The sequence below is a fragment of the Macrosteles quadrilineatus genome, unplaced genomic scaffold (assembly GCF_028750875.1).
Source record: "Macrosteles quadrilineatus isolate MER2022 unplaced genomic scaffold, UCM_ALF_1.0 Scaffold_4__1_contigs__length_99947679, whole genome shotgun sequence".
Lineage (NCBI taxonomy): Eukaryota > Metazoa > Arthropoda > Insecta > Hemiptera > Cicadellidae > Macrosteles > Macrosteles quadrilineatus.
Window position 1 is genome coordinate 88304573 of NW_026542597.1, and position 22478 is coordinate 88327050.

The following is a 22478-nucleotide window of genomic DNA, read 5'->3' on the forward strand; positions in this document are numbered from 1 at the left end:
TAATGTTAAAAATTCAACAATAATCTCTATTTCCACAAATTAAATTGTTAAAATTCACCATTGACTATTAAATCAATATTTTATTCTAATAGATCTTTGTGAAATCACAGAGACTAAATCGGAAAAAATATTTGTTTTGTTTTCTTACATTTTGATACTTTGTTTACTGTAAGATGACATTTTAGTTTGTTCAACAATGGTTGATTATAATAGAAATCTGTGATTGACAGCAGCTGCTGATAAATCAAGAACATTAATTTTCGTTTGAAAACAGACTACACCTTTCAACATGGAAATGGGATGTATACTCTTTGGTCAGAGATTTCACTAACCTAAATTTCAGAATAAATATTTTGTTTGAAAGAACAACTTCATTCTGGAAAAAACAAGCAAGAACACGTTTTGCAACAATATTGCTGTAGAAAAAGGTGAGAAATGAAATGTATTTAAAAAAAACTTTCTTATTTAATATGTACAATTCTACAACTTATTTCTAAAAGTATAAATATACAAACCTTAAACTATTGATCACACAGATTTACATATAAAAAATAGGAAGTAAAAATGTAGATGAATATTCAGGAGAAAAATAGATGCTACACTAGCCACTTCATTTCTTGAATTACACTGGAAAATGAAATTTAATTCAAAATGTTTGAGAATAACTTCTATAGCACAGGGCAAAAGTGATTTAAACACAAATTCAATATAATTAAGTCACTTAGCACAGCTCAAAATTATCACTAAATTCTGGAGCCAGTTAGGAACATAATAGAAGTAGTAAGTTCATTAACCCGAAGAGACTTTTTGACTCAGATCCTTCACCTTAATTACATAATATATTGCCTATCCTAGGGATTCTTCATTAGTGGAAAACAATTAGAAAGAAGAATCAGGCACCATTTTGAATTGCCTACCATGTTTCTAGACCATCCAGAATTAGAAGTTGCATAGAAAATTTTAGTGTCTATTATAACAAACATTGTTTCCTTCCTCTTCCAGAGAATGATCATTTAGGCAAAGTTGAGATCAGTAACGTAATTTACAGAGCAGCCATGACAGAGTCTTTGGTAAGCTGTTCGTAACCGACTTGTAGGAAATACTGGAACGTGGTGTCTTCTCGGAGATGACCAAGGTCTTCGCAGGACAATATACTCTCGATAGATGGAACCATGTCCTCGCAACCTACACAAAACACATCTTGATGTATCAACATAGTCATTCATTGTATTATTGTGAGGCTTAATTAAAATTACATTAATTGAACAACTTCTTTAATATGATTTTTTTGTCCTAAGAACAACCTTAAGTGGGTAACTCAAAAGATAAACGGTGCTAAAAACTGACAATGAAACATGTTGGGATTCGGTTTAACTGTGAACCTGATAACCTAGCCCTGCTCCTAGCCTTCGTCACCACCAAGTTTACAATAAGAGCAAGTTTCAGATAAGGCTGAAATTCCTAGAAAATGTGACTAAAAAGCCAAAGGAGACAACATAATGAATTTGGGGGATGTATTCCAAACTTTCTAATGAAGGAAAACTATATTTTACCAAAGAAAGCAAACGCACACTAGATTCGGTCAAACTTACCGAGCATGCAGAGGTCGAAGAGCCGGAAAAAGAACAATTCCCGCACCAGTGTCTGTGGAGAGTTAGGGTCCATGTCGGTCCAGTTGTCTCTCAATATCGCTCTGCACCACACCTCGTTTCTGCGGACAATTAAAATTAAAGGTTTTAACTGAATGGTTGTAGCATGGCATTATCAAACCTATATTTTTCCGCAGGAACTATAAACTGACAAGAGTTTACATTTGAGATATTGTAAATATTTTTTTATGATAGCAATAGCACAATTACCTTAATGATTAAGGATATAAAAAATTTAGGCAGTTTAAGGGAAAGGTTTCCTGGGTTCCCCCACCACTTTTTTAGTTTAATTTATTTATCTATTGGCTGTTTTTTCAAAGTTCGGATGAAGTGAAGGGAAAAGAAACGCAAACCGCCTAAATTTTGTCAACAGAGCATAACAGCATTTTAAACCAAAAGTTCGAGTTGGTAAGTTGAATTCTTCAGGCTCAATAGTACTACCTTACTCAAATATGTTGAAAAAATCCATCACCTTTTTAGTACAATGTAAAGGTTTAAGTGTTTCTTATTCAATAGTGGACTCCTTCCCATTAAGGTAAGCATTCTATTTGCTATTCTAGCGAAAATTCTTAAAACCTAAGCCCTTGGGATCTATGGTTATGGTACATCCCTGGCACTTAAGTATAATATAACTTTTATACTCAGTTAATCATTCATCTCAACTGAACTTAACATAGTAAAGGTTAATTACATTTTTCTTCGATACACTTGTTTTATTATAAATAATACTAGAATCCGTTATGAAAGTGAACCGACCTCAACTCCATCTGCTCCTGGTTGTCCTGTATGAATGGCAGAATGTCTAGAGCAGTCTTGTAGGAAAACTCTGAGTTTGACGGGTTCTCGTCACTTATGTACATCTGTAAAACACAGGAAACATTAGTAGCTAGAATAGAAACCTTTACCCGATGTCTGTGACACATCTTGAAAAGATTTACAAGAGCCTCATCCAATGTCTACAAACTCTGGCTAAATGTTCTTGAGTCTTAATCAGAAACGTACAAACCTTCACCAGTTCTGAAGGAGTGAGCAACTTCATGTTCTCAGGGTCGTAACCGTACATTCTCAGAAGAGCTTCAGGAAGATTCTCCTGGTACGATACAAGTGTCAAACCCGACGTCAACTCCTCCACCTCAGCCCCAGCTGCCAGAGCCGTCAACTTGGCCAGAGACAGCTGTGTCTTCTTACGTTGCAACAGCTGAACCTAGAACCAATGATGAATCAAAATACCTATGTTTCAAGGGACACCATTTTGATCCTAAGGGTTCCTGTATTCTGTTTCCATTTGTAACATTTCCCCCTTGGGTTAAAGACAAATTTGTCTGATCATCCTACATACATAACCTTCACCAGGAAATTAAAACCAATAAAAATATGCTAATTAAAGGAGTTGTTTGGTAATTTTCCATTAAGATTTTTTTTAAGTATTCACATTTCAGAACCGACCTGAGATTTGATCCCATCCTCAGGCGAGAAAGTACAACTTAAAAACCTGACAATATTTGTACAAAAACCCAGGTAGGTCTAAAAATCACAAAAATAAAAATCAGGATAGCAGCTAGCTTACCTTGAAAGTGTAGGTAGGCCATAGAACAAGTAGAAAAACACTGTGCACACAATATTTCGTCCCCTGAGGGACTTTTTCAAGTGTAGAGAAAGAATGGTAATTCAGTAAAAAGAAAAAACTAAAAATCTAACGCCTTTGTCTTACCTCTTGTTTGGCCAGTGTAGTGAGAGTGTCACTTGCTTGCTGGTAGTTGTGACGTTCCAGGTCGTACAACCACGACAGAGACGGCTGATCCTTCAGCAGTGTAGCCAACTGTTCTCCACCCTTCTCACTACAATGCTGCACCAGAGTGCTCTGCTTCTGTTCCCGGATGTACCAAGAGAACAGGAACTTGGAGAAAGCCTGCAAAAAATTCACAAATAAAATAAAACTACCAATAAGTAACAATTCGTCACATTAAATAACTCGGCATAATTTAAAGGAAAATTTGTTTAGTGAATAACAAAAAGTCTGCCTTTCAGATGTGTACAGTCATAGACTTTGATTAACTCTTTTTTGCTTCTCAACTTTAGTGGTACTTCTATCTACTAACCCTTATAGTAAAAATTTTTCAGATAGTTCACTGGTAACCTAGTTTAGTAGTCCAAACCGCTGGATCAGCAAAAATATAGGTTATGCTATAATTAAATGAAAAATCTGAAGTTTTATATTGTTGTTACACAGAAAAAAGATAGGTTCAATGAGGACAACACATAACTTTGCATATCAAGAAGAATTTTTGGAGCGTGTTGTTAGTTTTATTTTATGAAAAAAAAAATCCTTTTATAGTATATTGCTTACAGCAGCACCCCTAGTGTCCAAAATATACCACTCTTAGCTTTTTAGTAAAAAATCTGTCGTATAGCGAACAAACACACTCTCCTCATACTAAATCTATATAAATAAAATTAGAGTTTTGTCTGTACATTGCTTAGAATAATGAACTTTTTGGTTATTTTTACATTTCATAGGTCAGAGAAACCGAATCAAACCTTATCTCAATTTCTGTCTGTCTGTCTGTCTGTCTGTCTGTCTGTCTATCTGTCATTCTCTTGGTAACGCTAAAATACGCACTTTATTACAACTACTCCTCAATAACTATAGCACTGTCCCGCCTGAAACTTATTTTCCAAATACTATACATATATGAGATGGTTTTAGACGTATTTCATCGAATATGAGACAGTTAGATATTTAACAGTAAACCCTTGAAAATCAAGTTTTTGTCGATTTTTGACGTGGAATTTCTGGAAGCCCATGTTAACCTTATGAGAAATGAAATTATTGAATCTTAACAGCTGTTTCAATTAAACAAGTTGGTTCTGTTCTGTGATGTTCAATAGCATTAAAGTTACAAGGATTACCAACAGGGTGCAGCACTAGCACTATTATTTCTTTTACATTTATGACAACAGCTAATTTGCAACCTGGAGGCGAGTGAGCGTAGCGAACGAGCTAACCTGAAGGCAAGTGAGCGTAGCGAACGAGCTAACCTGAAGGAAAGTGAGCGCAGCGAACGAGCTCCAACATACAGGTGAGTGAGCGTAGCGAACGAACTTCAACCAGGACGTGATTGAGCCATGCAAACGAGATCAGATAGTAAAAATAAAAGTAAGCCTACCGTTATAGGATCGACCGGCAGACACAGAGGTAATTTAACCTTTTATTGATTGTCATACCGATCCGGAACAACAAAAAACAACATAAAATGAAGCTATGTATAATAGTTTGGCCAGCATATCTTAAAATATGCAAACCAACTGCTGTTCGTTATATAAGAAGGTTTCAACTGAATATTATAAGATCCCCGTGCGTAGAACGGGTACACAGCTAGTTAAATATAAACTTGTTTGCATACCAAAGTATATTTCATACCATTCATTGTGTACGGTACCTGGTTTGAGAATTTTTCAATGTAGTGGTTTAATTTCTCTTTGTTTCTAGTTCGGTCACAAATATCAACCAATATCTGAAAGTCAAGGTATTTCTCCCCCAACATTGCTGCTCGTTCATATTCTTCTTCAGACACTGAAAAGAAAAGAAGAAAATAATAAACAAGGCTATATATCCTAACATTTCTAAAACAAAAAAATAACACTTCAAACCAAATTAATGCAGAATACTAAGAAAACATACAGATTAATCACTATCATTTATACAAATTCTGGAGCTAGTGTAAAGTGTAAGGGCTTTGAGCTCCAATAGCCGATATATCCGCAATTTTTCTCCCTATTTTATTATTACGCGATAAATTATTTGATAAAGCTTCGCTCCTTTCCCACACTAGAAGAGATACAGTGTGAACTAACCGTTATACAACTTACTGATAATAATAATAAAAACTAATAAATAAAAAAATTCAGTTTTGCCAATAAACAAAACAGAATTTAAAACTCACTGAACAGCTGTAGGTATGCCAGCCTGTCAGCCTCGTACTGATGTAGAGCGGCCGAATACATCGGCGAGTCCCGCAGACTCTGGACGTGAGACTTGCGTCCGTCCAACACAAAGTCTACCAGAGACATCAGCTGATCCAACAACTCTGCCTTCAGCTGCGGCTCTCCAGCTGTTTTCACACCGTGGGCGACTGTCAGCTGAATCTGTCACATAAAAAGAGTTGGATATAATTGGATGGTTGATGATCACACGTCTACTCAATTCAAACATCTTTTAGCATACTTGCACTCAACATAGTACAACAATAATTAGCATCAACATTCTAACAACCATTGACTTATATTTCAAACATCTCACAAGCTACCAAACAATTATACATTTAAAGTTTAGTTTAGTGGAACGGTTCTAGGCTAGGATTGTGATTTTTAGGATAAAGGGATTGCAGCTATAACCCCTTAGAAAAAGTCTAGGTAGGCTGTACTGTAGTACATAGGTCTTCACCGTTAGCCACAATTGCAAAAATCTTGGACATATCCGTTGATCGCAGCAATATCGTAAATATTTCCGAAGGTAACAAAAACATCGTTAACATGTCTTTCGTCTGCGGTATCTTCACGAACATGTCCCGCCATCATTGCACATTCGTCGTGCCGTCCTGAACGTCGCCGAAGATCATGCCGCCACTGTTAACATATCTCGATCACGGCATTGTTTTTAACATCTCCTGCAATGAAAATAAAACTGTAAAAATCTCCCGAGTTTAATACACCATAGTGAACCTGTCCATTCATGGAGCGATTATTAACCTGATCCTTCCACGGCAAAACCTTGAAAAATTCCCACGAATGCGGATATATCATCATCGTCACCAACCATACAGTAACATCTCCTGCGATCACGGAATTGTCATCATTGTCACTCTCGACATAGCAAAATCACTGACGGTTGGAGCAAATCCCACCGCGAAAATCCCGAATTAAAATAATCTCATCTTAATGATCGGAAGACTCTTTATCTGAACATTTCACGGAGTTTCGGCAACTGTTCATCCCTTTTTCAACTGTTAAAGTGGCTAAAGCCAACCTATCTCTAGTTTCAAACCTTATTACATATCGTACCTGCAGAGACAGCGAGTCACTGATGGTGTCCGAGCCACTAACAGTCGTCCACAGCTTCATCTCCCATTGGCCGACCCCCGGGTGGTACATGCTGCCGACCCTCTCTCTCAGCTCACTGACAGCTCGTAGCATCTCCTAGCACACAATACATCTGCGTTACATGACTTGTTGCTTCATCTATCTAGATTTTAGGCTAGGCTCAACTCTGCTCAAAAATCGAGTCTCAACCACCTTCTGCAAAATTCCAAATCCATTCTCCTTATGAACGACCAACTACTCTACATATCGCAACTCACCGCAACAATGAAACTCACCAGTAATGCAGTGTTGGCTGCAACCAGCTGATTGGCCACCAGCTGAGAATTGTGCTCCCGGAACACGACGTCTTCACTCCACCGCACAAGTTGCTGAATCCCCTCGTGGATCTGGCTAACCTGTACAACAACCACACAACAGCTGTTACAGTTTAATAACATTCAACGTCACCATTGGACAGCTGATACAATAATTTGCTGGGATCCCTTTTCTAATTTTTATTTTACATATTTTCAGACAATTCAATTGTTTACGTGTTTTGTAAGGGAATTTAGTTTTATAAGAAATTCTTTCTTTCCACTCCTCGATGATCAATCATAGAAGAGAAGTTTTTATTTTGTTCAGAAGTCAACACAGTACATATTCAATAAGTGGGAAGCTGAGTGGTTATAGTGGTCTAGTAATTGGAAGATTGCCAGTTCAATCCCGATAAAAGTCAAGAAACATCTGTGTGTTTGTAAGAAAATAAAAATTTACCTAAGGTTAAGTGAGTAATACGTACCTGGCGGTAAAACAAATCCTGGTTGGTCAGGTTGCCAAACGGAGTCTTGCTGCGTTTCAAAAGTACATCCTCAATGATTTTGTCTATGAGTTCAACATTGCTGAAAATCATAAAACAATTTGAGTTTGAAGTTAATAAAAATAAAACATATTAATTTGGATGGACAATATGTGAAGAGGCCTTGAAAGAAACACTATCAAACGATGTGCAAATGACTTTTACTCATATGTGCATAGTTCTTGTATTTTGTAACCATACTTATATTACATTAACTGCTTGCATCAACATAAAATAAACATTCTTACTCACTTGGGATGGTATTTTTTCAGCGCAAGAGTAGCGGCAACTTTTTCAGCGTGTTCTTGGAGCACAAATGATGTAGCCATCACTCTATCACGGACCGTTACGGTTCCCAGCTACAACAAAATCCAATGATCAAAATTAAAAAAAAAACTTTTGCTGCACACAGTAGGTTTTAATTTCAGAAAAGTCTTAAGTGTCCATAGTTTACACAACTATTGTGTTGTGTAAAGTTGAGATTAAAAGTTCAGTGAAAAGTATGGTACAGAATAAGAAAATACTGAGCTGGCAAGACAACATACCTTGTCCCACAATTGGAGGTCTTTGAGGAACGTGACATATCGCTCTAGAACCTTCTGCTTCTCCTCCAACTGATGAACAATCTGCAGAGAGTGAGTGCTGCTGATACTGAATTCTACAAAAAAATATCACAACATGAATTCTACACACAATATCACAACATGAATTCTACAAAAAAATATCACAACATGAATTCTACACACAATATCAAAACATGAATTCTACAACAAAATATCACAACATGAATTCTGCGACACAATATCACAACAAATTCTACAACACTCAGCATCAATAAATGCTGATCAGGATGGTGTTTTACCCAATTGACTATATCTGCCTACTGTTTGGCAGTAAACAATAATTTTTGAATAAACAATTTTGTTTGTGCAAACAGTTAAACACTGATAATTCTGCATCTATCTAGGGATAATTCTATATTTATTAATTTTGATTTAGGCCTACACCAAGTATTCTGATGAGTAATAGTAAGGTTGGTAGTTTTTTGGAATTTGGCTCAGGTAGAGCTGACTCTTAAAAATGGCCCGCTAGCCTTCTTAACTTTAATTTGGCATCCTTCTGTTATTTCAGATTGCTTAAGATAAGTTTCAGCATTGCAGTAAGTCGCATTGAATGATATGACACTTAAAAATAATCAATTGTTTTACAGTCGCATAACTGGATTGTAACTACAACCTTATTTTCAAGAGGAATTCAGGTAGAAACAACTTACTATTGGACTTTTGGTCTGCCCAACGAGGATCCTTTGAAGGAACATCGTCTATAAGTTCTAGGCTGGTTTTAACAACAGCTGTTGAGTCGAGGCTACCTGCATCACCACAGAACAGGTTGGCCACTACAGCTTTGCTCTGGTCCTAAAAATTAAATTAGTTACGGATGAAATTGACACACCTCAGCATGTATACCAGATTAAAATAATTTATTTGATTTAAGATGTTTCTTAGTACATTTTGGCAAACTTGCGATCTAAATAACATTTTTTCAACAATTCTATTTCTGTGGCCTTGATAAAAATCTGTGACCTTCAAATGATTTCTGTAACTTCAGTGACTGGTGGACGTGATGGAAGAGTAAAAATTTAGCAAATAGATTATTTCAATCCTATATTTTATAATTTATGAAGAAATCTACTCATAATCTCTAAAAGAAGTTCTAAACATTATAACCAATCTTGAGTTGACATTTACCAACTGTTTCTTGATATACATCAGAAAAGCAGCCTTCATCAATCCAACGTTGTCTTTCTGCTGTGTCAACTCTTCAATGTTGGTTTCAGTCACACTTTGTTCAGGAACCATTCCACCAATTGACCTGAAATCAGGGACAAATTTAAATATGATTATTTTGTAGGGAGGGAGAAATAAAAAAAATAACAAAACATGAAACATGTAATAGAACATGAACAGTCTTTTTGTCTATGGGATTATGTCTATCCTGTTTTATTGTTTTTTATAAATCATCACTTCCAAGAGTAAAGGGGGAGGGGAATAAGGGGGGGAGTGGGGGGAAGGGATGTATTTGCACCCTTTTCTCTTGCAAGCGTCATAATGTGGACCAACAGCTTAAGATGAATTCCTAACCTCTACGTCAACATTCAATAATCGCTATGGGTGATTGAGAAAATGTTCAACCCTTGGGCTAGTAGGCTTGTTGAGGTTAAATGAGTTGGTTTTTTTTTTAATTTTTCCATGTTTGTATTGTTTAAAAGTTACTTCAAAGGACTAACTTTGCTAACTGTGGTCATCCTGTTTCAAAGTACGATTAAAGCTAGCAATTAACTAAAATAATCAACACATACCTTATCATTCTTAACCTAGTTTTATGAAGAAACTGAAAAAACCAGATAAAACAGAACATCAGAAAATACCTTAGAAAATAAATCCTCAATCACAAACACATGGGATTCTACAACAAAATATCACAACATGAATTCTACGACAAATTATCACAACATGAATTCTACGACAAATTATCACAACATGAATTCTACGACAAATTATCACAACATGAATGCTCTATGCAACTCACATGCTTAAATCGTCCTGCGCTGAGTCACCGGAAGACACAGATATGAATCCATTGACAGTTGTGAAAAACACGGGGGATTTGCCGTAGAGCGCTCCGTCAATGATGTGACCCGGACCAAAGTCTAGGAGTTCTACTTCCCCTTTCTTGGTCAGAACTGGATATAATAAACAGTGTAAGTTAAAGGTGTATAAGAGAGTAACCTTAGTATAAGATTTGTTATTAACAGGTAAACAATCTTAAGGCTTTTATCATCTCCTGATGCAAATGCCTGCCAAGCAAAGACAATTAATATGTAAAATATTCTATCTGAAAATATCTTACTAGGATGTTGTGTTATAACAATTTTTTTGTATTTACAAGTTCCTGAAATATATTTTCTCTTATATGATAGCTAAGGTTTGTTCCTGTATAAAATAAAAAATGTTTATTACATATTTATTTATGATGAAAAAACTTAGAAAACAGTTTTTTGTAATGCAACTTAAATTTCAGAAAAATAATTTTTTTTATGAAATTAACTCTTTTTCTTTTGGGGTTCTTTATCATTGGATCTTTGCTCTCTATTAAAATTATCTATCCTCCAGAAAATCCTATTGGTTTTTCAAATGTACAACACTCAGAAGATAAACATAGCTTTATAAAAAAAGAAAGGCATTAACTTATTTGAATTTCAAACACATAAGTTATGTTTTAATACTAGACAATTGTACTGGTCAGGTTTTGTCTCTTGTTTGATTGGTCAGGTCAAAAATTTGAGTTCTGACTCTTGGGCTGAATTCAGGTTGCTTTGGAAAGTATGTTTTTAATATTAATTTTTCTAACAACAATCAGTATGTAAAATATTGTAAAGCATCTCCAACTAAACTGTAACCTCCGACTTGCGATTGCTCTGAAATCGTAAACATATTCCAGAGTTGCTGAAAAATCATGAGCTCCAGCAGTTATGGAAATATCATTAATATGATGTGGTTGTGACTAAATAGTGGATTTTCAACAGTACAACTCTTTAAAAAGATACTTCGTAATCATGTGATTGTGATAAAGTCGCAGAAAAAAAATCAAGCCAATCACACACCTCTAGTAATAAAACCTGACCCGAGCTTGTCGCAGAATATTTTTGGCGCAAACTGATCTTTTGTTTTGGGACAACTGATGGCCGATCCAAATATTTTGGCGATCTTCAGACCCACAGTTTCGAACTGCTCATAAATCTTTCTTCTACAAAAACTGCATTTACTTACTAGGTATGGCAACAATGTGGTTGTTGTTGTATACCAGCGCAATGTGTCCCATCAGCAGTAGTTGTGGTGTAGAGTCGTGCTGTGTGTGTGACAGAGGTCCCAACTCATCAGCTGTCAACTCCCTGAACCAGCTGACAGTCAGTGGCACGACCTGTGTCTTCACCAGCACTGTCAAACAGAAACACCAACATACACAACATGACTACAGTGCAATGTGTCCCATCAGCAGTAGTTGTGGTGTAGAGTCGTGCTGTGTGTGTGACAGAGGTCCCAACTCATCAGCTGTTAACTCTCTGAACCAGCTGACAGTCAGTGGCACAACCTGTGTCTTCACCAGCACTGTCAAACAGAAACCATTTAATATTTAAGAGTCCCTTAAGAGTCCTTAGAGGCTAGCGACCATCTTGGATATTTACAAACAGCTGCTAAAGATAGCATCCAAAAATATACAGGGTGCCCCGGAACTCTCTACCAATATTTTAGGGCATTGCTCCTGGGTAAGAAACATAACTAAATAAATATCATATTTAAACTGTCCGGAAGTCCTTAGTTACTCACACAGCCGCCATTTTGTTTTCTTCAGTTATTAATTTTTTTTCTAAAGAATGGTTAAACATACGAAATGGAAACTTTGCACAAACATTTATGACAACTAGACAAAGCTACCAAAAAATTGTCACGGTTTTTCAAATTCATAAAACAAAATGGCGACCATTTACAATTTTTGTAAAATCAATGGCTTTTGAGTTATTTAAGAAAGAAAATTTTAAATGGCCGCCATTTTGTTTTATGAATTTGAAAAATCTTCATAATTTTTTGTAGCTTTGTCTAGTTGGCATAAATGTTTGTGCAAAGTTTCCATTTCGTATGTTTAACCATTCTTTATACAAAAATTAATAACTGAAAAAAAAATGGCACCTGTGTGAGTAACTAAGGACTTCCGTACTATTTAAATATGATATTTAGGTACGTTTCTTACCCAGGATCAATGCCCTAAAATATTGGTAGAGAGTTCCGGGACACCCTGTATATTCAAACATCAAAGTATATAATTTAAATATCTAGGACAGTGTGGGATTAGAAATTGTCTTTGTAGTTTTGATTTGGTTTTCCATATTTTTTTCAAATACCAAAGTGATTGTAATTTAAATATCTAGTGCCACTGTGGGGTTAGAAATTGTATATACAGTTTTTTCATTGTTTTATGAGTTAGATCATCTAGGCTTCAAGGACTCTTAAGGGTTATTATTCGGACATTTTCCATCAAGATAAGTAAAAAGCAAGTTTTTACTGCGTTTCGAGATCTGGAATCTAAACCTGTTCTCAGGTGAGGAATAACCTTAAAACGTAACAAGATTAGTAAACAAACCCAGCTAAAGCTGTAAAATCACATGGAATAACCCCAGTAAACTGTATAGTCAGAACAAAGAAACTTGAAACAATCGTTTAGAACTAAACTGGGAATGAAAAAAATCGGCACATCACAAGATGGCGGCTCAAGGGAAACTGAGCTCACCTTTTTATTTGAAATAGTTGTAGAGAAAAGATTTATATTACCCCACAATGTTATACTGAGCAAGGTAATTAGAATGATCATATTACGATTTAATAAAATAACTAATTACTGGAGACTAGTATAATTAAAGTGCTCCTCTTCACCAGAAGTTTGTTGGTTTGATTCTGAGAGGCTTTCTTTTGCTTGTCACAGTTAATCAGCCAGTAAACATGGTTAATTATTTAGCAGTTGGGTCATTGGTTGACAATTCATAGTACTAAGACATTATGATCATCTCCCACAATCACAACAAGACTGTTGGTTATCATCCACAATCACAAAATATTGTGATCACCTCCCACGATTACACGAGTTTAAACCATTCCCTAACCAAACGTCTCTTGCCGTGAACATGCACATTGGAAAGGATGTAAGACTGGTTGGCTAGTTACCTAGAGCGAAGGTGAGCTGGGAGGAGTCATGAGCTCCGGCCACCAGCAACATTACTCCTTCAGGCGACTCCACAGCCTGCATGTCCAGCAGAAGCAGCTCTTGTATATCCTGCGTGTAAGTACAACAGTGAATGATGCGGTAGTGATAGCATGATAATTAGGCTTATAGTCGTCCTAGCTATAGAAAATGCTGATCATAGTAAGGAAAAAACAATACATGGCATCTATCTCCATTCTACAATCATTCTTCATCTTTTTTTTGTTTAAAATACTCCTAGTTGCATCCTCTTCTTGATTATAGTGATAATTATAGTGGTATTGAGTTTTACCATTGAATTTGCCAACCACTGAATGCTTAACTAGGTACTTCTATAATTACAATGTTATACAAATAATGATAAACTTATCTACCTTGTTAGCGTCAAGGAACGCCTGACGCAGAGGCCTCGAGAGGTCTCCCTCCAACAGTAAATTCTCCGAGTCTCCGCCCCTTAACTGCCATTTCTGAAGCGAGTGTCCAGCCAACACAGTGACCGTCCACTCTCCACCCATGCCGGACGTCGTCACCCTCACCAGTTTCTGTCAAAATTTTGAAATTAGACCAACATTTTTTTAAATAAGGATATATCATTGAGCACAAGGGTATAGGTTATTAGGGGTTTTAGTGAGGATAGTAGGCTTACCTGAATGGGAAAGAGTCCAAACTGGCACAAGAGACATGGAACTTTACATTATATTACACACAACACTGTCACTAACAGCATTTCCAGCTAAGGAAGCTGTCAAACTTCCTTTCCATGGTTCCTTAGTTGAAAATGCTGTCAGTGACAGTAAAGTACTCTAACATAAAGTAAGGTTTCGTGTTTTTTGTGAATTTTTAGAGTGAACCTGTTTGTTCATTTGGGTTTGGACGCTTTCACATTCAGATAAGCCTGCAATCCTTAATAAAGTTCAAAATAAGATGCTAGGAGCGTATTCAAAAAATTAACTTTTCTTCTGCTATTGCATTAAGTTTAATTAAACTTTGTGACATCGGATGAATTTTAAGAAAAAATTAAAGGATAGTTTTGGTAATCGTTTAGTTTTGTCGGCTGCACTCACATTTGTTATTTGTTTACCCAGGATGTATATTGCTCGTAGTAGAATGAGAGAGAAACATCTCACTCACAAGTAGGAATTGTTTTACGATTAAATTGTGGTCCTAACATTGAAAACCCCAAAACATTAGGCCTACCTTAAATATTACAATAGAACATACCGTTTCCATAATCTGAGTGGCCGGCAGTGATCCGAAGATGAAAGAGCTCATTTTCCGACTGATCCCGCCGAGCCAGCCGTGCGGCATCTTTACTGGGCGACACACCAGCGAGTGCCTGGCTGCGGCGAAGGTTGGAGTGACCAGTACCAGCGTAGCCGTGGTGGTGACTAGTAGCGCTCCTAGCGGCAACAGCGGATGAAGTGAGTCGCATTCTTGTCCCTGTAGCTCTGCGTTGGTCTCGGTCCAGCTGCTCTCATGAGCTACGCTCGACCAGTAGCGGACGATGCCTTCTGGTGACACGGCCAGACAGCAAGGCATCTGTCAAAGTAAGTGTGATGTCTTGTATGGAACCATACATAAGGTAATTAATCTTATAAAGCACAAAATAATAAAAACTAATAGTTGAATTTCATAAAATTTTGGAGGAAAAAGCAACAAGTAGGAATATACTTAAGAAAAAGGCACAACTAAGAAAAATTTCAAGTAGTTAATAGCATTTAAAGCACAAACAGTTCACAACATTATTAGATTTATATTTTGCCACTGCACTGGATTTCTTTAGAATCAAGAAAGGGGAATTTTAGTCATGATCATATTCTTGTGAGCTAAAATCGGCCTGGAACTCTTTTTTAGGTAACGTACACCACTAACAAGTGGTGTACGTTTTCTGGTTCTCTTAATTAGAAAAAAATTACTATTTTCTTTATTTATTTTGTCTCTTTCTTCGCCAATGACATTTTTTAAATTTTTAAAGGGACCAGTCCAAACCCTAGTCATGTTACTACCTATCGTCGACCTTTTTGTTAGATAGCATTGTAAGTTCGTAGCTCGATGACAAATGGCATCTGGATCTAGAAACAACCTTGATTGAAATCAAACCCGGAAGTTCTTAGATTTTTAAGGGAAGCACTATAACCACTCAACTACCAACACAATTAAGTTATAGAGAAAATTTTATTGGTCTTAATAAGACCTTATAGCATTACATTGCTCACCCAATAATCAAAAGATCACGGTTTCATCCTGAGAAAGGTTAGCTATTTTATGGTTAAAAACCAAACCCAGTTGTCCCAAAATATTATCAATAATCTATTACCAAGCATTATTTATCATGTTACGTTGAATGACCCCCACCATGACTTTACCTGGGATGGCTGTTGAGTGTAAACAGTGATGAGATGCGCTCGATGTGCGAGGTCGCTGTGTGGCAGAGATAGTTCTCTGCACTGAGCGCCATGTACCTGCCACACGAGCAGACGCCGGCCACACACGAACCACGCCCAGCCGTCACTGGACACGTTTACACTGGCTGCGCTGTTGCCTAAAACAAGCAATACAAGGTAGTACTAGTTCTATGTGTTCTATGATGACGAGCAAAACAGAAAAAACCCAAAACAAACTGTATGACTATTAAATTGTATATTTTACAGTTTTAAATAGGGATGGACAAGATTAGATTTTTAGTTCGACACGAGACGAGACGAGATTTTTTATTTCTCATAAAATTTCGAGACGAAATCGAGACGGGATTTCCCTTCTCATACACAACGGGAAATGCACGTTCAAAATTTTTACCTGATTTTGTAACATTCATAGATGACTGTTTAAATACAAAAATAATGATAATAGGCAAGAATATTTACAATCTTTTATTAAAAAACATCAGCATAACATTTTTTTATTAATCACGCCTAACTTATTAAAAATGCCTACGATTAGGAAACATGTGTTCAGTTAGGATAGAGTTCAACTTATCCTAAAATAAAATAAATCATAAAATAAAAGCAATATTAATTTTTATAAAATAGTTACTTGTTTTGACTTTTTATAGTAATAAAACATTCCTCACACTGCTTACACTTAACAAAACTTCTCAAATGTTATTAAAGTAATATTATTAAAATAATTAAAGTAATATTTACATTTAAAGAATTAATTAAATAAGAACGCCTTCGCAAAGGAAACGCAACTACAACACGCTCCTGTATTGCGGGTATTGCATTGACTTTCTGCAGGCGTTTTTAATATTTTTTTTTTTTATTCTTGTCTCGATAAAAATCTCGGCCAAAAAGAAATCTTGTCTCGTGTAATGAGATTTAAAATTTCCCGAAATTTCGAGACTTGACCATCCCTAGTTTTAAATCCAACTTACAGACTCACATTTCTTTCTGGAAATATCATTTAAGATGAAAAACAAACTAAAACTTTTACCTGTCAGGATTTTCTATTCCATGTGTATCACATTTATCTATGTTAAACAGAAACATTGAAAAATATAAAGTTACCAAAGAGTTTATAAATTAAGAGATAGGCCTACCTAGTTGAGAAAGATACTGACCATCTGAGAATTTTAAAGCTTCTGCCACAAGAACCGGAAGCTGGGTGCCAAAATGGTCAACACTGTAGGAAGATGTCGTCGACTGGTTAAAGCGGCTGGATAAATTAAGTCTCCTGCGAAAAATACCTTTGGGTCAAATACTTTTTTTGAACCAGCTGACAGATTACCGTACTGTAAAACAATATTATCATAGAGTAAGAAAATTGCTTCTGACCTCAATAAGTTATTGATCTTGATAACATTCATGCATTCATGTACTGTACATGATTGTAAGTAGGGTAGGCTACATATTAGATCCAATACAAAAGCTTTTTTAGCCTGATCTTTGGGGACCACAAATATTTTTGTCAGAGATATAAATTAGACCAAACAGTTATTTGGGCCAAAAAAGACAAGATTAGACGAAAAAGAATATAAATCAAATTTGAATAGGCCTATTCAACCAACTTAATGTAGGTTTAAAGAATACACCGAATATTTGATTAAACTAGTGCACCTGTTGCTCGAAAGTGCTGCAAAGTATTACAGTCGTCATTTAAAAACCTTCAAAACCAAAAACCCTAGTCATAATTTACGATGTAAAAGAGTCAACTCCAAGATAATGTAATCAATCACTCCACTCCAGTGAAGCTGAAAACTAACTCACTCTGAAAATGAACGCTCTTGCGTGTGTCATGTGTTTACTATGAACACTAAACAGCTGTAATTAATACAAATTATTCGCCTGTTTAAGTAAACAAAATCCTTTCTTCATATGAAATACATTGGGATTTTGATGGCCTGTGGGGCAAAGTCCAAGTTAACCTTTATTACTGGAATTGGAGAAAGGGGGCGTCTACACAAAAAATACTTCATTTCGACACACCGTTTGTAAAAATCTGTTCATTAATAACGGATGAGTAGTGTTTCGTAGAAATCGCCTTCACGTAGGCCTATTATATATAAGGATTGTTCTGAGACAAACTTACGAGGGTGTTTTCATGGATAGCACACTTTGTCTCCGTGAGTTCACTGTTTTTGGTGAGAGAATTCCTCTTGGAGACAGGATACTTTTGAAACTTGAATTCATCTTGGCTCCTTTTTTCTGAAACAAAAAACCTCTTTAAATAAAAACCTATAGAATAAGTTTGTTCCTTTCCTATGAGGAAGTTTACTAGCCCTCGTGACAGACAATCACCAGATCTACATAACTTATTGAAAAAAGAAGCTCCTGGTCTCTTATGGATGTGCATGAGTGGGTTTTAAAATTTGTGTTCAATATTCTGCAAAGACGAGTTGTGGGTCTTAAGTGTAACTCTTTCTCTCTCTACAACTAAAATGATCAGCTGTAGTCGAAGAATATTTTCTCAAGTTATAACTTTAATTTTGTAATTTAGTTATCATCCATGGTGGAAGAAAAATACATGTGCTATTCCTGTCATATGCTGACGTCACTCAGATTGTAAACATCATTTTACCGTTTAGAAAAATTATAAAAACAATAGCAATCAAATCAACAAACAATATTGTTGCTGCCTAGAATGGAAAAAACTTACTGTTTCTGTTAGCTTAGATCTTGTTAGTGTTTCTATTTATCATATATTGTAAATTCATTTATGTAATTCATTGCTCTGATTTTGTTCTTGTATCAATTTTTTGCATTGTTAGGTAGGCCTACTGTATGTATTGATATTTCTCATTGACTAATCTGTTAGCCAATTTTTCTATTTGTTATATTGTTAAGCATATTGTTCTTTGCTTTGCTTGTGAAATTTGTTGCACAGTTATCATAAGACATGAGACATTTATTGATCTTCAAAATCATGTCAATTTTGAATTCTTCATGCATAAATTGGCAATTTGCCGTTGTATAAATGAAATCAAATAAAAACAAATAGATACTTATATGGCAATACGATCAACTGCTTTGTGTTTGCAATCTGGGTGACATCACCATATAACGGGAATAGCACACCTATGTATTTTTTTTCCACCATGGTTATCATCAGGAATCGAATCAATAGCTTAACACTAATACCGAAACCCTACCCAGGCTGACGCTAACGGAAACCCTCGGTCTGTGAGACCCCATTTAAAAATAATGGACCCCGCTTAGAAACACACAAACCAAAACACTGGCCCTGTGAGACCCTGCCTTAAAATACACTAACGCTGGGCTTCTGAGACGGGCATGTTATGAACAGACAACCTGTCAAGGTCAAAGCAACCACACAAAATAAACAAACAGTATATCAAAAGGTAGGGGAGGAAAAGGGGGTATTGGAGGAATGGAACCCCCAAGTAAACAGTGTTGCCAACATACGTTTGTGAAAATTCCCGTGGGCCTGTCAGACCGGGATTTAGTTTAAAGTGTTAACAAACACTTGCTCTCAAAAACATTGGCCTAATTTGATTTGAATTAAGTTCTTAATTATAGAAGAATCCATATCCACAAAGCTTAAATGGGTTAGTGCCGCTTTCCCTTGATAAAAAGGGTTTTAAATTTACTTCACAAGTTAAGGCCTAGGCATATAAAATACCGCTAGCATAGGCTTGATTCTTATAAATGTACACAACTCACTGTCAGAATGTCTCCTAGGTTAAGTTACCGGTACACATTAGGTAGGTTAGGATAGGCCTATGCCTTGTCATAATAACGATCAAATCCTATTTAAATAACTTCTATTTACTTACCAAGTGGATGGATTATGGATTTTTTGTAATAAAATGAATAACTTAACTAGAATAATTATTTTATAAAGAACTTTGTAGGTTAGGAACGTCTTTAGCTAACAGTCCAAGTGTCCGTTCCAGATCAACATCAAAATCAAAATCCAAATTCAGTAATTCAGTCCGGTTTCCGGTTCCCGTCCGAGTCTAGTCCAGATCGGTTGGGGTATTTACTCAGGGGAGGTATAGAAGAGGCTACGATGACAGCTGTGGGCTTCTCATTACCGTAACAATACGATCTACTATGTCTACTATCGCCATCGGCCTCGGTGGTCTAGTGGTTAGCGTGCCGGGTTGATATGCTGAAGGTTCCGGATTCGAATCCCGCTGGAAGCATTAATTTTTGTCCAAGATTTTTTCATTATCAGCAAGTTTGGTTGGTTTGGTTCAGTTATGACGGTTTAATTTTATTATTATTAAGTCATTATAAAATTTTAATTGAGCAATTTCTATTTTTATTTATATTAAACAGAATTATTTTTTCTATTACTAAACTTTTGTTATATTATTTCATTATCAGCAAGTTTGGTTAGTTCGGTTAGGTTATGATAGTTTTTATAATTAAAAAATAATAAAATTGAATTTGAGGCATTTAAAATTGTATTTTATGAACAGAACTATTTTTGCGAATAGTAAACCTTCATTGCCAAAGTGCTCTCTACTACAGCGCTGTTTACGGAGGAATTTTGAACTAATGCCTCTATCGTACCTCCCCTAAGTCAGACCCATCGGTTGGTTTGCCGCTTTGCCTGACAGTTTTCCGATTGGCCGTCTTTACCTTTTTTCCACTAGGTAAACGGCAAAATAGTTTTAGTCTATGATGCTGTGTCGTTTCCTTATATCATAGATCAAACCATATGATTGTAATCTTTAATCAAACATCAAACTTATCCACCATCATTATGGATCGGCAGAAGAAAATTAATCCGAACTTTAGTTGAGATCGGTAAATGCAATAGGTGTTTTATTGTTAACCATCGGTTCCTTGTTATTCTACATGCCACTATTAGACATGTTATACATAAAAGAGATGGTGGGTATTCCAAGTCGAATGGAATCCCCCAAGTAAACAGTGTTGCCAACGTACGTTTGTGAAAATTCCCTTGGGCCTGTCAGACTGGGGTTTCGGAGTGCTAACAAACACTAGCTCTCAAAAACATTGGCCTAATTTGATTTGAAAAGTCCTTTATTATAGAAGAATCCATATCCACAAAGCTTAAATAGGTTTGGGCCGCTTTCCCTTGATAAAAAGGGTTTTAAATTTACTTCACAATTTAAGGGGTTTAGTGCCAACAAAACAACCACACACCTCAACTTATTTTTTCTGGAGTGGTGGCTGGTTGTCACAGGGTCTTTCCTTGACGGTGTTGCTCCTCAACAAACTCCTTTTCAAATGCTTAAACGAAAGTGATTGTGATACCATTGACTTTATATCTACTGTATCCATATTAAATTTGGATTCTGAAAGAGGAAGAGGGATCTTTTACCATGCTTTTACATATCATGCTTTTACAATGTACTAACTTAAATATTTGGAGTGTGTTATTGTTCATGCAGTTTTGATTATTTTAATTCGAATTATATTTGTTTTTTAAAAGTAATTTCTGTATTTTTTTTACTTTGAAGGCTTTTAATTAATACATTCTGCGTTACCAAATTGTGCTTTCTAACAAAACCAAAAGCTGACCCAAATTGTAATAAAAATATTAAACATGAAAAATGACATATTAACTCAATCGATATCCAGGAAACAACCACATTTAAGTGTACCTTGGGACTGCATGGATACTTAAAAAGCTACAGCCTTGGCTAAGAAAAAGAAAAAAACAGAAGAGACCCACGACAACGACGACGACGACACTTGCTTAAGGTTTTACGACCTTCTAGTCGAAGGGGGAGGTGCAGATGTCGCGCATGCGCACAAGCTGTCACTGTTGTTATTTTCAAAGTAGCAGTAGCAGTTTTGAGAACCTATTGCGTTACTTCCCGTTCCCGGTCACTACACCTTGTAACGTTGTAACCGTTAACGGAATTGCCACGCATACTCACTCAGTTTGACAGATATTATTTTGGTTTGTTTGTTTTGTTTCCTTTCACAACCTCGAACTTCGAGTTAAGTTTAAAGGTACTAACTTAGACCATGGATGTGGATGAGTTATGTTAACTTCGATTAATTTTTAATATTGAATGTAAAACTTGTAATTAATGTAACTACTTTCTTCGGCGTAATTTTAGATTATATTTACTAAAAGCCATTTAGAAATAGAGAGATTTGAATGATGACAAAGCTGTCCGTAATACTAAAGGGCTATAACAGTGTGTAGGAGAGTGGCTGGGTATAACAGCTAGTGTGGTACGGTTACGGTAATACACATCTATAAAGCACAAAAACTTTTAAATAGGCTAAGTTAAATGCTGCCTTTTTGCCAACGATAATCGAGCCTAGTATTTTAGTTTGTATTTTAAATCTTATTTGTGTAGGTAGGCCTATGTACCTACTCTTACTTTACTTTAGATGAGAATGCGGATCTCATAGCCATAATTTCTAGCCTAGTTTTTGGCTAGGCCTCTATTTGACCTAGGCCTACATTTTAACATTCTCACAGATTAGCGGATAGCTTTGAGGATTTAAGCTATAAAGGGTGTAAAAATAATGTAAACCAACACATCCTAATTACTATTAGCAAGTAATATCATAGACAAAAATAATTCTTTTTGTCTATGGTAATATAGGCCTAAACGAAAATAATAATAAAATCCACCACTAAATGGTTAGCAATATAATTCTAGCCTAGCCCTAGCTAGAAAGAGA

The 22478-nt window shown here is 35.9% G+C and overlaps 1 protein-coding gene across 1 annotated transcript; it reads right to left on the reverse strand.

Annotated features, from left to right (window-relative positions):
* Positions 1-521: 521 nt before the first annotated feature.
* On the reverse strand, positions 522-19722 carry LOC128993469 (nuclear pore complex protein Nup133). Its single transcript, XM_054417378.1, has 23 exons — positions 19631-19722; positions 17926-18041; positions 16958-17070; positions 15765-15940; positions 14620-14937; positions 13773-13940; positions 13362-13470; positions 11415-11582; positions 10174-10327; positions 9333-9456; positions 8858-8999; positions 8130-8242; positions 7837-7943; positions 7528-7627; positions 7025-7144; positions 6711-6845; positions 5594-5795; positions 5090-5223; positions 3361-3558; positions 2656-2853; positions 2406-2509; positions 1593-1711; positions 522-1185 (listed from the first exon to the last, which is right to left on the reverse strand). Exons 2-23 carry the CDS (start codon positions 18024-18026, stop codon positions 1043-1045), a joined length of 3246 nt encoding a protein of 1081 aa, XP_054273353.1. The 5' UTR covers positions 18027-18041; positions 19631-19722; the 3' UTR covers positions 522-1042.
* Between the last annotated feature and the right edge of the window lie 2756 nt (positions 19723-22478).

Excerpts from the sequence above, each read along its gene's own strand:
- LOC128993469 (XM_054417378.1), bottom strand. The coding sequence starts at position 18,026 with ATGAATTCAAGTTTCAAAAGTATCCTGTCTCCAAGAGGAATTCTCTCA. Across the intron at positions 7,944-8,129 it reads ACCTCCAATTGTGGGACAAG|CTGGGAACCGTAACGGTCCG; the intron begins GTATGTTGTCTT and ends ATTTTGTTGTAG. Across the intron at positions 5,224-5,593 it reads GGCATACCTACAGCTGTTCA|TGTCTGAAGAAGAATATGAA; the intron begins GTGAGTTTTAAA and ends TTTTCTTTTCAG.